General features: G+C 41.9%; 1 protein-coding gene across 1 annotated transcript in view; it reads left to right on the forward strand.

Moving 5' to 3' along the window:
• Nucleotides 1-5473: 5473 nt before the first annotated feature.
• The window catches only part of CASTOR2 (cytosolic arginine sensor for mTORC1 subunit 2), a 208568-nt gene continuing 197142 nt past the window's right edge, over nt 5474-16899 (forward strand). Inside the window, exon 1 of the mRNA XM_043530841.1 lies at nt 5474-5940. Coding sequence (XP_043386776.1) covers nt 5828-5940 — 113 coding nt within the window. The 5' untranslated portion in view covers nt 5474-5827. The remainder of the gene's footprint in view (nt 5941-16899) is intronic.

Raw genomic sequence — 16899 nt, forward strand, 5'->3', positions numbered from 1 at the left:
CTGGGTGGGTGGGTTTTTTTTTTTTTTCTGCCTACCTGTAATGTAGTGGGTTGGCTTTTAGCTGACCCTACTGTATTTTATTTAAAAACCCTCTTAGTGACTTAAGTAGCACAATAAACAGTGTGCAATAGTGGACAAATGCAGTGCAATAACCTAGTACTGCTGCAACATGAATGGGATGTCTAAGAGAGGAATAAAACGGACACTTTTACGTCTGGCCACAATGTGTGGCAATTAGACACCTTGATTCTGTTTCCACCTCTGCCACTCATAAACCATGTAAGCTTTGGCAAGTCACTTACCAGTGCTATTCCTTGCTTTCCCCATCACCATTTTGGGGACAATGTTACTTCCTGTCTTCTACCAAATGTAAAATGCTGTGATCCCAAACCACTCCATATGAATCCCATCTGATTAGAGCTGTGCAAATAATGGATTTTGCAGTTTGCTAGCTATTCTGAAAAATTGGGAAAAAAAGTTTTGGATCAAATTGGAAATGAATTTCTTTGAAATTTTTGGTGAATCAAAAGTTAAAAAGATTGTTTCAGGTTGAACTAAATGTTTCATTTTGATTTTGAGCTTTTATAACATTTGTTTAATTTATAAAATAAAATTAAAGAAAATTTTGGTACAAAAAGTCATTTGGAACTGAAAAATCAAAATGTCTGGAAAGTCCCAAAATGAAATGCATTTGTTTTTCAGAAATTTTTAAATTTTTTTACCAAAACAATTAGACACAATCGACAAGAATTCGCAAAATGTTTCTGGGTCACTATATAGAATCATAGAATATCAGGGTTGGAAGGGACCACATGAGGTCATCTAGTCCAACCCCCTGCTCAAAGCAGGACCAATCCCCAACTAAATCATCCCAGGCGGGGCTTTGTCAAGCTTGACTCTATCTGCATTTGTTGCAGGAAAAAAGTTTCAGCTGAAAAATTTTGCAAGCTCTTCTTTGGATTGAAGGCTTTATAGAAGTTCAAAGTACAGAAGTCAGGAACTGGAGCTGAGATTTCCCAAAGCTGACTAGAGAATTTAGCCATGTAACTCCTGTGTTCAAGCTGGGTTCTTAACGGTTCATTGAAGTCATCTTATCTGGCTTGCCCTTGTTTTGGGTCAGATAAAACATGATCTTAACCGAGTGTTGTGAACTGCCTCTGAACATGCTGTACCATGCACATGCCAGCTTTGCCTCCCTAAATCTTCCTTTAGAACAGTTGCATGTTTCTCAAGCGATGTTGCATCAGAGAAGTTCAACTCTCATCTCGGCTGTCCTGGGGGCGAGAAATGCCTGACCTGTTCAACCCATTTGGTACTTGAACAGTAAATTAAAGGTCTTCATTATCTTGTTGGATAGTTGAATAAAACACTTTGAAACACTGGCATATTAGCAGCAATCAGGTTTTGAAAGGTCTCTTGTTGCTACAAGGAAATAAGCCTGATAAACTGCTCTTTTCAATTAAATGGCTTTTTTTTTCACAAGTAAGCCCAGAACCTATCATTTGGGGAAGATTTTTTGAGTTTTTTTCAAAGGTTTTTCTTAAAGAATTAATTTATTTAAAGAGGCTAATTGTAATTGCAGTACAACATTGCAGCTCATAAACTGTCCCCAATTCATTTGTCTGAGAGACACCTTCACCGAGGCCATATGGCCTAGTGGTTAGGGCAGCGGCCCATGAGATCTGTTTGGATGTGGTGTTTACCACTCTGAGCCTCAGTTTACCCATCTGTAAAATAGGCACAATCCTACTTGGGTGCTGAGGGGCTTGTTTAACTTTTATAAAGTGTTCCACAATAATGAGTAAGTACTTTTCATCTGAAAATAAACTAGTTAATGCTATAAACCATTTCAACAATAGATTGATGGCTTCCATCGTGGTGAACATCAGGGAGTCACCTGGGGAGACCTCCTGAGCTAAAAGCATGTGTCTCCATAGCCTAAGCTAAAAAGCCAGGCTCTGTACCAGGGGACTGTTACTCGCTTGTGTCCTCTGTAGATTGGGACACGTAAAAACACAGAGACACAGGGTTTATAATAGTGCTATAGAAATGTGAAGTATTTCTTCAAATGCAGTGTGTATCTCCTGTACCAGTGCATGGTCTATGCATTTACCATGGAAAAGTACACACTAGTACAAAGGAATGAATAATAATAATACTTATATAGAGCTGTTTGTCAGTAGATCTCAAAGCCCTTTACAAAACCTGATTAAACCTGCTTTGAGCATATTAATCCAAGATAGTAAAATTGTCATTGCATTGTCCATATTAAGATTCATATTGTTTATACTAATTTTAGATCTCCGAAGCTGATAAGCCTCCCGGTTAGAGGTCAAGAACTGTTGGTAAGATCAAAACAACACTGTTCTGCAGAATGAGAAGGAGGTGGACAGAGGTTTGCAGCAATATTCTATCAGACAAATCATGTGAAAGGCTTTCATTCTAAATAATGCTTGACTTATTTCCTGAAAACAGGATGTATTGGCTATGATTTAGATACTGTATACTGAAATCTATCCTTAAACGGTACCAGATAACTGCATCTCTGCTTACTAAGTAGGGGTAACTTTGGTGGGTTTATGACATCAAAGGAACTTCAAAGGATTAAAGTCTCTACATAAAATAATAATAATATCCTACAGTACTCTGGAGTAGGGGTAGCTCATGGGATCAAAAATATTTCATTTTTAAAGAACATAGTGTTAAACCTGGGGAAATTTCACTTTGGGTAATTGCATCCTGCTTCAGGAGAATTCCTTTTTTGCAGGTTTAGTTGGAATAGTTGTGCCTCAGTTTCCTCATTTGTAAAATGGGGATAATGCTGTAGCCCTACTTTTAAAGTGCTTTGAAATATACTGATGAAAACCACTATATCAGAGCTAGGCATTGTTGTTAATATTCATTTCCTGTTCTGAAATGTCCATTTTTGTTTTGTTTGGGGTTAGCTGCATTTCAGCAATTGATGGAATGATGCTTGTCTATAGGTTTGGACATTGGTCTGCACAGTGCTTGGGGATGGAAGTTTCTGTGTCTTAAGCCTTTCTGTGTGTGACAAAATTAAAAGAAAGCCCCACTAAAATATGGCTGCCGCTCTAGGGTGGAATTCGGCGGTCCCATGACACACAGCATGCTGCACAGTGGAAAGAAGTGAAATTCTGCTCCAGAGAGATCTAAAGGGGGGACTTGATTTGATTGATCTGGGATTTAGCGCCTTATCCTGCACAATTGATCTCAATAGGAGTTTTGCCACGGGAGCACAATCAGGCCTTCAATGCTTAATTCATTCCAGTCTTCCTAGGATTTCTGCACAGGCAGACTTCCTGTATCCATGTTTGGAGGCAGTGTTGCCTAGTGAATAGAGCACCAGAATGGGACTTGGGAGAGACGGCTTACATTGCTATAGGCCTGCTGGATGACCTTGGGCAAGTCGCTTCATCTCTCTGTACCTCAGTTTCTCTATTTGTAAAATGGGGTAATGATTTATTATCTCCTTTCTCAAGTAGTTTGTGATCTACTGCTGAAAAGGACTATATAAGAACTAGGTGGGGGTGGTGTTTGTTGCAGGATCAGGGCCTGATCCAAAGCCCATGGAAGTAAATAGGAGCCGTTCCATTCAAAGAGCTTCAGATCAGTCTTTGAGGACCAGATCCCATGCTGAGAACAGCGCAGGGCAGACCCACCATGGGCTCTGTGTGGGCAGACTCCTGTGCCTGCCTGGAGTACCACTGAAGTCCAGGGAGTGCACTGAAATGCAATCCCAATGCCCTCAGTGCAGTATGGCTTGTGAAGTGGTGCATGTTGAAACGCAGTCTCTGTTTCAAGGGTCCAGTCCTTCAACTCCTTCCCTCCTTGTGCTGAGGACTGACTTACCTGAGTAGTCCCATTGATTTTAATGGGACAGTCTGTGGGATCTGGCTCAGGGGACGATCCCATGTTTTTTATATGTTACACGTATGGGCTGTAACACATGAAAGGGGCCACTCTCATAGTGGTTTATATGATTGATTGAATGGTTTGAAATCCAGTGTGTAAATTAATTGCTGCATCCATAGCACTTGCTGCATCCTTAGTATTTGTACGTAAATCACATATTTTTGGCTCTGTGTAGGAGCAGGCAAGTGACACACATTAAACGTGATTGTGAGAATAAGCTGATAGGATTTGAAATGTCATCATAACTTCTTATTTAAAGCCTCCAAATTCTTCTCACGTCTGGCTTTTCTGGTTAGTGGCATCTTCTAGCCATCTTTCAGGCCCTGTCTTACTTTACATCAGTGGTTCTCAACCTGTTTACCATTGTGGGCCGCATATGCAGCTCTCTGTGAGTTACGTGGCCTGCATCCACACAATATACAGACTACCTGTATGTCCCTGAGGCTATCACATGGGCCGCAGCTGTGTGCTGTTTGGGCCGCAGATTGAGAACCACTGCTTTACATACAGGCTTAACTTTACATAAGGGACTTGCCCCATTGCAGTCCGTAGGACCACTTGTGTAATTTTTGTTGTTGGATCGGGACCATTAGTGTAGAAGCAATTTTTACAAGAATTGTCTGTGTATATGTGGTGAGAGAGAGGGAGTGAGTGTATTAGGGTGACTGGACAGCAAGTGTGAAAAATCGGGACGGGGGATGGTGGGTAATAGGCACCTATATAAGATAAAGCTCCAAATATCGGGACTGTCCCTATAAAATCAGGACAGCTGGTCACCCTAGAGCAGGGGTAGGCAACCTATGGCACAAAAGGCAGCACGCGAGCTGATTTTCAGTAGCACTCACACTGCCTGGGTCCTGGCCACTGGTCCGGGGGGCTCTGCATTTTAATTTAATTTTAAATGAAGCTTCTTAAACATTTAAAAAACCTTATTTGCTTTACATACAATAGTTTAGTTATATATTATAGATGTATAGAAAGAGACCTTCTAAAAACGTTAAAATGTATTACTGTCACGCGAATTCTTAAATTAGAGTGAATAAATGAAGACTTGGCACACCACTTCTGAAAGGTTTCAGAGTAGCAGCCGTGTTAGTCTGTATTCGCAAAAAGAAAAGGAGTACTTGTGGCACCTTAGAGACTAACCAATTTATTTGAGCATAAGCTTTCGTGAGCATCCGATGAAGTGAGCTGTAGCTCACGAAAGCTTATGCTCAAATAAATTGGTTAGTCTCTAAGGTGCCACAAGTCCTCCTTTTCTTTTCACTTCTGAAAGGTTGCTAACCCCCGGTCTAGAGTATATATGCATGCGCATGCATTGTCAGCCGGCTGAAAACTACAACAAAATCCAGGGGAAGATGCTTCCAAAACTGCCGCAGAATAAAACTCAAACCCACCTCTCTCCCATAACTCAGCTGGGAGGTCTGAAAACACGCCTGAGACCCCTTTGCTCCCTGTCTGTATCAAACCCATGGGAGCCCGAGGCTACAGGGTCCCTCCCCCAATGGACTACAACTCCCAGCCTGCACCAACCGGAGAGCGCATGCCCAGTGCAGGTCCGTTTGAGTGGCAAGTTGTTTGTTACACTGTAACACCAGCTGCTTTCTGCACTCTGGAGCTTCTGCTGCCTCTGAGCTCCTTTAACTCCTTTTGCCTCTGGTCCTTTGCTTAGCTTCCCCCTCGCCCCGTCTTCTCTTGCTTTAAACCTCTCTCTAACTTTCACCTCGGTTTCCCTCCCCCACCCCACCCCCCCGCTCCCTCCCCTTTCCTGGAGTCTTAAAGGGGGAGAAGAAAATTAATCATAAAAAAACCTCCCATTTAAAAAAAATATTAATAATAATAATAAAAACCTGGACCCAGGCACAGATGAACTACAAATGAGAAAAAGGAAAAGATGGAGCTCCACATTTTAGAGCACCGGCTCAAAGTAGCCAGCATAGCCAAGGAGAGCATCCAGTTGTTTACCTATGGATTAATCAAACTTGCTTTCCTTTCCTCCAAGACCAGGTAAGTGCCAGCCACATAAATTAGGGGAGCAACGTGAAAGACAAAAAGAGGCCGCAAGTGAGATCCGATTTCCTTGGCTAATTCCATTGCAGGAGCTAGGATAGCGATGGGGGGGGGGGAGGAACCAACTTCGTTCCTTGGCATATATTTCTTCGTTGTCTCCAAACGTTGGGGGAGGGAGGGTGGTTTTTATTTCTTTTGTTTGTTGTTTGCTGGTTTTTTTAAAATATTTTTGTTTTAAGAAAACCTCCATCTGTGTCCCCTTGTTTTGCTGTTCTGTGCTTTTAACATGCATATGTCGCCGGGGAGCTGCTCCTTGTAAATGAATGGATGAATGAAAACAGGTGTGGGGAATGTGCAGGGGGGTGGGGGGAAGCCATGGAAAGTTTGTTTTTTAATTTAAAGAAAAGTGAATACATAAAAAGGCGATCGGTCTGGACAACAAAGACGAGAGCAGAAGCAGCAGGAGGAGGAGTGGTGTGGTTCCCCCAACCCCCAGCACTTATTTAAAACAAACACCCCTTACACGATTTGCTCTTTTAAGGGTGTTTTTTAAATGCCGAGTACTCTGGAGTAAGGAGGGATTGAAGTGCATGCATTATTGCAATATTACTGTTTTATATTTTATTTATTTATTTATTAAGCGTTGTGGTTTGTGAGAGGTATCGGAAGGGGAAAAGAGTGCAGTGGCAGGCAGTGTGTGAGAATATTTTTTTATTATTATTTTGGCCAGTCTGTAAAAATACATGTGTATTCTGCCACGGCGCCTCAAAGGAAAAACAATTTGAATTGCAAATACATACTATAGCTATATAAAAATCTAGTCAGGTTGTTGACTTTTGTTGGTTTACGTGGATAGAGTGGGAGGTAAATAATCCAAACTCTTTTTTGGTTTTCTGAGCCTGATAATTTGTGTTTCACTTTTCTTCACTGAATCATCCCAAATAGCATTTATGTTTAAAGACAGGGGACTTTTGCAGGCAAGAGGAGAAAGAATGTTAGCATTATTTTTCTAAATGGTTTCATTCCATTCTGTAATTCAATCTGCTCTCTTCAATAATGCTTACGGATGAATGGACCTGTTTGTGGTGTAATTTGATTGCAGTCCCTTATCTCTTACAGTTAAACTTCTTGCATTGAAATTTCACTCTGATTTGTGGCTCATTCCAGTTGGCTCAACGCTGGCATTGTTTGCAGTGTAATGTATATGAGCACCTTGTTTACTGCAGCCTCTGAATACTCAACAGGGTATTAAAGGCTTAAATCTTAAATGTCTTTTTTAATGTACAGTTTCATTACTAATTAAAAGTGACTGCTAACCTTTGTTCCATTTAATTGCTAATCAAGTCACTTTGTTTTCTGATGCTTCATGTCAGCATTAAAGTCTTCCATTGTTGTATGCAGTGTTGTAACCCTGTTAGTCCCAGATATTAGAGAGACAAGGTGGGTGAGGTATTAATATTATTATTAATCTTTTATGTTATGTTAAAGTCCACGTTTTGAATCTTTAAATCTGTGGCTCCTAACAAACAGATTATTTTTCAAGTTCAAGAATTGTCCAGTTGTCTTCCAGCTTAAAGTTACATTTCTTGTCCATAAAATTGGGCAACCATGAATAGAGTTAGGGTTGCAATATGTTATCTCTTGCGTTTGTGTGCAGTACTTTATCTTGCATTTTGGGTAGTACTTTATCTACCTTCAGGTTTCACACTGCCACCCATCACTGTGGTTTCGGAGTGCCTTCCATGTAGAATTAGAAGCAATAGCAAATTCCCTAAGAATCCTCATGGAGTCTCTGGCACTTCTCCCTTTTCAGGGTCAAAACTCTGCTTGGGGAGGATTTTATGCTTTGTTTTTTAAAATATTTTATTCAGTCCCTCTTTTTTTTTTTTTTTAATATATATATGAATATGTTTCTCTTGGTAGGGATTTAGGGATAGAAGGTGGCACCAGTGTAGTGTCATTCTTCCGGTGACGCACTCCTTAAGTAGTGTTTTCTGAATATAGTGTTACCATGCTTCACAGGTGCTTAGGAAACCAAGGTCCTTGCCCGAAGGAGCTTCTGTTCTGATGGAGGTAGCCCGCACAATGAAATCAGGGATGAAAGTGGGAGCAGATAACTGGGTTGATTTATTAACACATTTCCTCCCCCTCCCCCGTTCTGTTCTTGTTTAAAGTGAACATGACGGTGGCTTGATGATCATGAGCCCAAAGCTCTCTACTTACTCACAGGACAGAGTTCCCACTAGTGTTACGTGAACCTCAGTTTGGAGTGACCAATCCGGAGGATGAGTAGGGAATTGAACCTCCACAACCATTAAACCTTTGTGCAGAGATATTAAAGGTGCCAGTTGCAATGGTAGCCTTTGCTATCTGTGTAGGTGTCCAGTGAGACCTCAGCGTGAGTCTTCCCCTGTGTTGCCATACTGTCGTTAAGCGGTGATGACTTTTGGTACACATTACTCTGAGATGGATTTGAGCCAGGGACCTAGTAGTGAAATGATCAGTATCCTGAGATCAGTAGTTCAGAGCTCTTCAGACTCACTCTCACAGTTAGATTCTCATTCTAGGGGAAGATGAGTGAACGTGTGGTGAATTCTGTGATGAAGCATACCTCTCACCCTGTGAAATCCTTCCATTGTTTCAGGAGAATGGTTGGAACAATTTATGAATAGCATAATTTTTTTGGCGGGGGGGAAGAGGGAGAGAGTAGGTCACATCTCTCCTAAAAAGATCCCTCCATTTAGCCACTTGTAGCCCACCCTGGCTCTCAGGCCTGCATTCATTATTCTTTTACTTGAGCTCGCATTACAATAAACACATTTATTTTTAAAAAGAAGTAACCGTGGAAGTAATCTTATGGCCATGAGTAAGAAGGTAGTTAATAAAATGAAAGGGTGAGACCCAGGCCAAACGTGGGATGAACTGAGGCAGGCCTTAAAAAAATTACAAGTTGTGTTTTAAAATTAGCAAATGTTAATTTTGAAATGGCAGATGGGCAAAGGGTAAATAACAGAGCTCTCAGATAAAATACGCTGTGAAAATATATCTATGAGCCAGGTCCTCATCTGATGTTAATCTCTTTAGGCCTACTGTCTTCAATGGAGCTGCATTGAAATATGAGACACATTCTTAACTGGTGTAAATCAGTGACACTCCAGTGAAGTTGGTAGACTTACAGGGATTCATACCAGATGAAGATCTGGATCATATATTTTTAATGGGACAGTTGAGGTCTGCACATACCAAAACTGAAATCAACATAATTTTCCTGCTGTTACCTTTGTTGTTCCCCCATTGTTTGCTGCTCTATTTTTTGCATCATGTCTAGGCTTGGAAGAATTAATTTTTTTGTTGGTAAACGTTAATGTCTGCAAAGCACCGTGCACATTTAGCTGTGTGGTGCTGTATAAAGAACAGCTTCCATTCCACCAGCACCAGATACCCCCCAACCTCATCTCCCGTTCCTGCTGCGGTGGTAAAAATTAAACTGCTTCTTACAATGAGGTGATGCACCACGAGTGATCTATAGGAGGGTTTTCAGTTTAATAATACCTATTCACTGGTTGATACATTGCCCCGTTTGTCACCTTTGCTTACCTCCTGCTTCAAATGTGCTAATTACATCCTCCTTTCCTGTCCAGGAGTTAGAATCTAAATACACACTCTAAGCACTAGCAAGGAAGGTAACAGAGAGAAGGAAGACAGAGGTATCTTGTCTTTTGAATGAGTGTAATAATACAGTCACAGAGTTGAGTTTGAGTCGTGTGAGACATCTGGAGGTGAGGGCGGTGGTGGTGGGTGTCTCCCAAACCTTTTGAGAAAAGATTCATCCTGGAATCATGATAATTAGTCTGTTGATAAGTCCCTCCCTTCTTATCATTCATGATCCAATCCAATTTTATAATGTCTTAAGAGTTTATATATGTATGTGTGTGTAGTGTACATATGTGTGTCTTTTATCTTTTATTGCTCTTGATATTTGTGGCTTCTGAACAGTGCTTCAGACTATCAACTTTCAGGGGTCAGTAGGTCAACATGTACCATGTCCCTTCTGAGTTCTCAAACAGCTAATTAAAAAGATAATTCATGGGTGCTGGTTTTTCAAGAGGGGTGAAGTAAGCATCAGATGATCTTTAACCTTGCCAAACCCCTCATCTGAGATACTGGCCATGCAAGACCATGTGACAGCTCCCAAATGCAAAACCAAGAGCAACCAGAAGAAAAATGAGTTTGAGATGAGGTAGGTAATATTGATGGGATTAATTTATTGAGTCTCTGTAAAGATTTCTAAACCGATCAGTTGCCTGATTTTCTGCTACCAAGGTTTAGTAGTAAAGAGCGGAAAGAAACCAGTGTGTGGGTCCAATTTGGGGCTAGAATAACATTACTTTATAATCAGGGTGAAGCTGAAAGGTATTGATTTGGGGTGGAGGGTATGTTTACAAACCAAAAGATTTATTTATTTATTTTGGGTTTTTTGTTTTTAAACTTTGGCTACTCAAAATGTAACAAGGAGACAAGTACAACAAACTACATATGTGTCTAAATTGGTTTCTCATTGGGGAAACTAAATAGAGGGAGCTTTTTAGAAGAGATGTGAGTTTATTCTTTGAGCCAATCTTAATAGGCCTGCAAATGAACAATTTATTGGTGCTTTTGAATATAAATGTCTTTTCTTTGCACTATCACTTGTTTTCTCATAAATGTCTTGGCTGGAGATAATTTAATGGAAGATGGTTTAACACTCTAAGTTTCAGACCTTGTGATGTGGTAGTGTGAAGAGTATCTTAAAATGTATCCAGTTACGTCATTTGGGGGAACACTACAGCATGTTCTAGATGTTAGGAACAGGTATTCAGGAGATCTGTGGTCCATTTCCAAATCTGCCATTTTGTAACCCTGGGAAAGTCACCCTCTTATGTGGGATTCCATGTTGCGAGATAGTGTCCAACTTTTGTCAAATGATCAGAGATCTTCAATCCAAAGGCAAGTTCTTACTGCTACTCAATGACTCTTATTTCCAGTTCTATAATTCTGTAGGTTCTAGAGCAGTGGTTTTCAAACTTTTGTATTGGTGACCCCTTTCACGTGCCAAGCCTGTAAGTGCCACCTCCCCCCCATAAATTAAAAACACTTTTTAAATACATTTAACACCGTTATAAATGCTGGAGGAAAAACATGGTTTGTGGTGGAGTCTGACAGCTTGCGACACCCCCTTCGCCCCCATGGATCCTGACGCAGGGAAGAAAGGTAAGCAGCAGGATACGGACCTTGGATTTCAGGAAAGCAGACTTCGACTCCCTCAGGGAACAGATGGGTAGGATCCCCTGGGGGACTAACATGAAGGGGAAAGGAGTCCAGGAGAGCTGGCTGTATTTCAAGGAATCCCTGTTGAGGTTACAGGGACAAACCATCCCGATGAGTCGAAAGAATAGTAAATATGGCAGGCGACCAGCTTGGCTTAACGGTGAAATCCTAGCGGATCTTAAACATAAAAAAGAAGCTTACAAGAAGTGGAAGGTTGGACATATGACCAGGGATGAGTATAAAAATATTGCTCGGGCATGTAGGAATGAAATCAGGAGGGCCAAATCGCACCTGGAGCTGCAGCTAGCAAGAGATGTCAAGAGTAACAAGAAGGGTTTCTTCAGGTATGTTGGCAACAAGAAGAAAGCCAAGGAAAGTGTGGGCCCCTTACTGAATGAGGGAGGCAACCTAGTGACAGAGGATGTGGAAAAAGCTAATGTACTCGATGCTTTTTTTGCCTCTGTCTTCACGAACAAGGTCAGCTCCCAGACTGCTGCGCTGGGCGTCACAGCATGGGGAGTAGATGGCCAGCCCTCAGTGGAGAAAGAGGTGGTTAGGGACTATTTAGAAAAGCTGGACGTGCACAAGTCCATGGGGCCGGACGAGTTGCATCCAAGAGTGCTAAAGGAATTGGCGGCTGTGATTGCAGAGCCACTGGCCATTATCTTTGAAAACTCGTGGCAAACGGGGGAAGTCCCAGATGACTGGAAAAAGGCTAATGTAGTGCCAATCTTTAAACAAGGGAAGAAGGAGGATCCTGGGAACTACAGGCCAGTCAGCCTCATCTCAGTCCCTGGAAAAATCATGGAGCAAGTCCTCAAAGAATCAATCCTGAAGCACTTGCATGAGAGGAAAGTGATCAGGAACAGTCAGCATGGATTCACCAAGGGAAGGTCATGCCTGACTAATCTAATCGCCTTCTATGATGAGATTACTGGTTCTGTGGATGAAGGGAAAGCAGTGGATGTATTGTTTCTTGACTTTAGCAAAGCTTTTGACACGGTCTCCCACAGTATTCTTGTCAGCAAGTTAAAGAAGTATGGGCTGGATGAATGCACTATAAGGTGGGTAGAAAGTTGGCTAGATTGTCGGGCTCAGTGGGTAGTGATCAATGGCTCCATGTCTAGTTGGCAGCCGGTGTCAAGTGGAGTGCCCCAGGGGTCGGTCCTGGGGCCGGTTTTGTTCAATATCTTCATAAATGATCTGGAGGATGGTGTGGATTGCACCCTCAGCAAATTTGCGGATGATACTAAACTGGGAGGAGTGGTAGATACGCTGGAGGGCAGGGATAGGATACAGAGGGACCTAGACAAATTGGAGGATTGGGCCAAAAGAAATCTGATGAGGTTCAATAAGGATAAGTGCAGGGTCCTGCACTTAGGACGGAAGAACCCAATGCACAGCTACAGACTAGGGACCGAATGGCTAGGCAGCAGTTCTGCGGAAAAGGACCTAGGGGTTACAGTGGACGAGAAGCTGGATACGAGTCAGCAGTGTGCCCTTGTTGCCAAGAAGGCCAGTGGCATTTTGGGATGTATAAGTAGGGGCATAGCGAGCAGATCGAGGGACGTGATCGTTCCCCTCTATTCGACATTGGTGAGGCCTCATCTGGAGTACTGTGTCCAGTTTTGGGCCCCACACTACAAGAAGGATGTGGAGAAATTGGAGAGAGTCCAGCAAAGGGCAACAAAAATGATTAGGGGTCTGGAACACATGACTTATGAGGAGAGGCTGAGGGAACTGGGATTGTTTAGTCTGCAGAAGAGAAGAATGAGGGGGGATTTGATAGCTACTTTCAACTACCTGAGAGGTGGTTCCAGAGAGGATGGTTCTAGACTATTCTCAGTGGTAGAAGAGGACAGGACAAGGAGTAATGGTCTCAAGTTGCAGTGGGGGAGGTTTAGGTTGGATATTAGGAAAAAATTTTTCACCAAGAGGGTGGTGAAACACTGGAATGTGTTACCTAGGAAGGTGGTAGAATCTCCTTCCTTAGAAGTTTTTAAGGTCAGGCTTGACAAAGCCCTGGCTGGGATGATTTAATTGGGGATCGGTCCTTCTTTGAGCAGGGGGTTGGACTAGATGACCTCCTGAGGTCCCTGCCAACCCTGATATTCTATGATTCTATGTCATAACCTCGTGACCCCCTGAGGGGTCCCAACTCCCAGTTTGAGAACCCATGTTCTAGGGGGTCACCAAAAGGCTTCTACAGATAAGAGAGTACATTTAATCCCAAAACATTGGGAGGGGGTTGGGCTTGTTTGGGTTCTCCCTCCGCCCAGCCTCCCCAGTGAATATTGGTATGGAGGAGATTTTTTCAAGGACCTATGTGCCTTCATTGTATTGTAAACCTGTGTGTGACATCAAAAATGTAAGGACTGTGAATTATCAGTCTAATCTATCTCCTACACTATCTACTATGACCACACATTGTTGAGGCATGGGGTTGGTGGCTAGATTAGGCATTAAAGGCTCATGGAGAAATGGCTTCTTTTCTCCTCCCGGTCCTCCCTAGTTCAGCGATTTCCCCAAAGCCCTCTGCCATGTGCATCTACATGCTCTGATTGCTGCCAAGAGCACTGGCTGTGTACAGTATTGAACTTAACTGGAGAGACTCTGCACCCACTACACTGCAGGCAAGTTTGGGGTGAGCAGGAGCAGAGAATGAATTTCACTTGGCCAGCTGGAGAACATGGCTCTGTAACTAGGAATAGCAGCCATTTATGCTTATGAAGGGTAAATTCCATTGAGGGCTCTTAGAGGAGATTATCCAGTGTTTATAATCTTAGGACCTTGGAGATAACAGGTTTCCTCCCGGCTGATCTGGTCTTCTTTTAATAATTTATCTACAAACATTGTTTCTCATCCACCTCCCTTCCTCTATTCTTCTGACATATTGCCAGCGTGTCATTGTTTGCTTGTTACCATTGCCTGAAGCCTTGACCTATGAATCCTGTCAGACCTTGCAAGTTAAGCCATGTAAGAAGGTCATGTCTATACTAGAGAGGTTTCAGCGGCGCAGCTGAACTGCTGTAAGATTTTGTGTGTAGCCACTCTGTGCTGACAGGAGAGAGTTCTCCCATCAACATAATTAAACCACCACCGAGTGGCAGGAGAAGCTCTGTGTACAGTGACATTTATGCCGGTGCTTGCGGGAGGAGTTTTTTCACACCCCCGAATGACATAAGTTTTGCCAATGTAAGTGGTAGTGTAGATATGGCCTAAGAAGTTGGGAGGAACACTTAGCTAGAACCTGGATGGAATTCAATTGAAACATTCAAATCCCCAGCTTTGTGCCATGAAGCATTGTGTTGCTGGAGGGAGATGCTGTCTTCCAGGCATCAAGTAAAACTGAGGTTCTGACCAATCTTTGTCATTGACTAGGGCTGTTAAACCCAGGCTTCTCTCTAGATTTGAATTTGGACAATTACCTTCTGACCATCTAAATTCCCACTGTCGTTTCAAATGAATCTGGTATTTTTCCACACTTTCTATCCTAAACGGTTCACGTTGCCACAGCTGCTGCTTTGCATCACTGCATTTCCTTGGTGTGTGAGATGCAAGATTAGTAGGGTAAGTTAAATGCCCAATGATGCGTGAACCCTGCCTACCTCATTCAAATGTTTTTAGGCTTAATGTTTGTTGAACACTTGGAAGTGTTCAGATGGACGATGATGAGTTTGGAAATGAAAAATGTGACCTTTTCTGATTTCTAGCTGCTCCCTCTGCTGGTTGGATGTCTGAATCTTTAGCAACAGAACAACAATATTGTATAACGTATCATGGACTGAATAGAGACACTGGATTTATGACTTATTACAACAATCTGTAACCCCCTAACAACCCCTTCTTCCAGCTGCTCCCTCCCCTTTCCTTTCCTTCCTATGACTGGAGGGATGTTAACAGGCCACTTCACCTTGAATTGTCCCTTGGAATGTATGTTAACTATTTATGCTAAACAGTCTGTTCCACCTCGTATTTAGCAGTGACGTTCTGGGTTAAGCCGTGTCTACATGTACAGTGCTGAAGCAGAACAGCTGTGCTGATACAGTTATGCCACTGCAACGCATCTGGTGCAGACACTCGATAATGATGGGAGGGAGCTCGCTCCCGTCAGCATAATAAAATCACCCCAGCAAGCGGCATAAGCTATGTCTGCGAGAGAAGCTCGCCTGCTGACATAACACTGTGCACATGACTGCCTATATCGGTGTAACTTACGTTGCTCACGGGTGGTGGAATATTCACACTCTTGAATGACATAAGTTTTGCCGACATAGGCGGTAATATAGACATGGCCGTACTTTCCCAGACTGGAAGAAGAGCTGGGTGTAAGCTTGAAAGCGTGTCTCTCTCACCAACAGAAGTTGGTCCAATAAAAGATATTATCTCACCCACCCATGTCTGTCTTACATGAACTGTGACTGTTGTGTTTTTATGACGACTTCTTAGTGACAATGTTGTCAAGTTGTTTATTGACACAGTTTTTAGAATCAATAGGCTATTCCCTCAATGTATAGATAGTTTAGATTAGGTCCAGTTTTTAAGGCCTAGACCTATTTGACAATACCCCATTTCTGTTTTATGAAAATATAAACCATTCTATTTTTTACAGTGGAATTATCTGCTGGGCATACTAATACATTTATTTATTTAATACATCATTTCCTGCTAATCTCGCATGCCTCAGTGTTACTGTTTTAATACCTTTGGACAAGCATTGCCGTTTCTTTTTTCAGAGGAAACACAGTACGGATTTGTTCTTTTGTTTATTGCCAACATTAGTAAACTCCGTCTCTGATCTGCTGATAATTGAATGCTGGTAAAGGAAGAATTACACAACAAGAATGTTAGCGAGGAAATAACTCTATTCATTTCAGTTTAAAATCAGCAGAGCTAAGCTTGTAAGTAGCAGTTGTCATTTTTAAGTAGAAAGATCTTTCTTTTCCGGAGCTCAGCTTGCTTTTGTGTAACTAATTAGAAGATATAGTTATTAAGACAGAAAACAATTAACAAACAAACATGTTTCATTATAGCATAAAGACACTAAAAATTGTTCGGTTGCGAAAGAGATCTTACCAATTTCCCATTCGTTCCAGACCTTCTATACAAAACTTACTGTACTGGCCATTGCAACTGGACTCTAAGTTCACTTTTGAAGTTTGATGTATAATAAACATCTTGTACTGCTTGATATAAAGCTTTATTCTGCCATCTAAATAAAGCCATTAATGTCTTACAGGCCAGAATTCACGTCCTCACTTTCATCTGTTAAATATATGTAACTAAAGATTAAATGAAAGCTTACAGTTTAGCAGTCCATCTTAGAAGGCTTGTGCTTGTAATGTTGAGGTGTGAAAAGTGCTGTTTAGCTCAAGCTGGCAGAATCTAGAAATGATGAAGTCTAGATTCATGCAGTAGTCAAACTATTTGCAATCATTTTGGGGGGTGTCTTTGGTGAACTACACTTACTGTATTATAGACATCTCTAAAAAGAAAAGGAGTACTTGTGGCACCTTAGAGACTAACAAATTTATTTGAGCATAAGCTTTCGTGAGCTACAGCTCACTTTATTGGATGCATCTCTAAGGACCTGCTTGTTTTGATGGGCAGAAAGCTGGCGTGTTTCAATCATGATAGACCAATTGAGTA

Source organism: Chelonia mydas, chromosome 17 (genome assembly GCF_015237465.2).
Source record: "Chelonia mydas isolate rCheMyd1 chromosome 17, rCheMyd1.pri.v2, whole genome shotgun sequence".
In the NCBI taxonomy this organism is placed as follows: Eukaryota; Metazoa; Chordata; order Testudines; family Cheloniidae; genus Chelonia; species Chelonia mydas.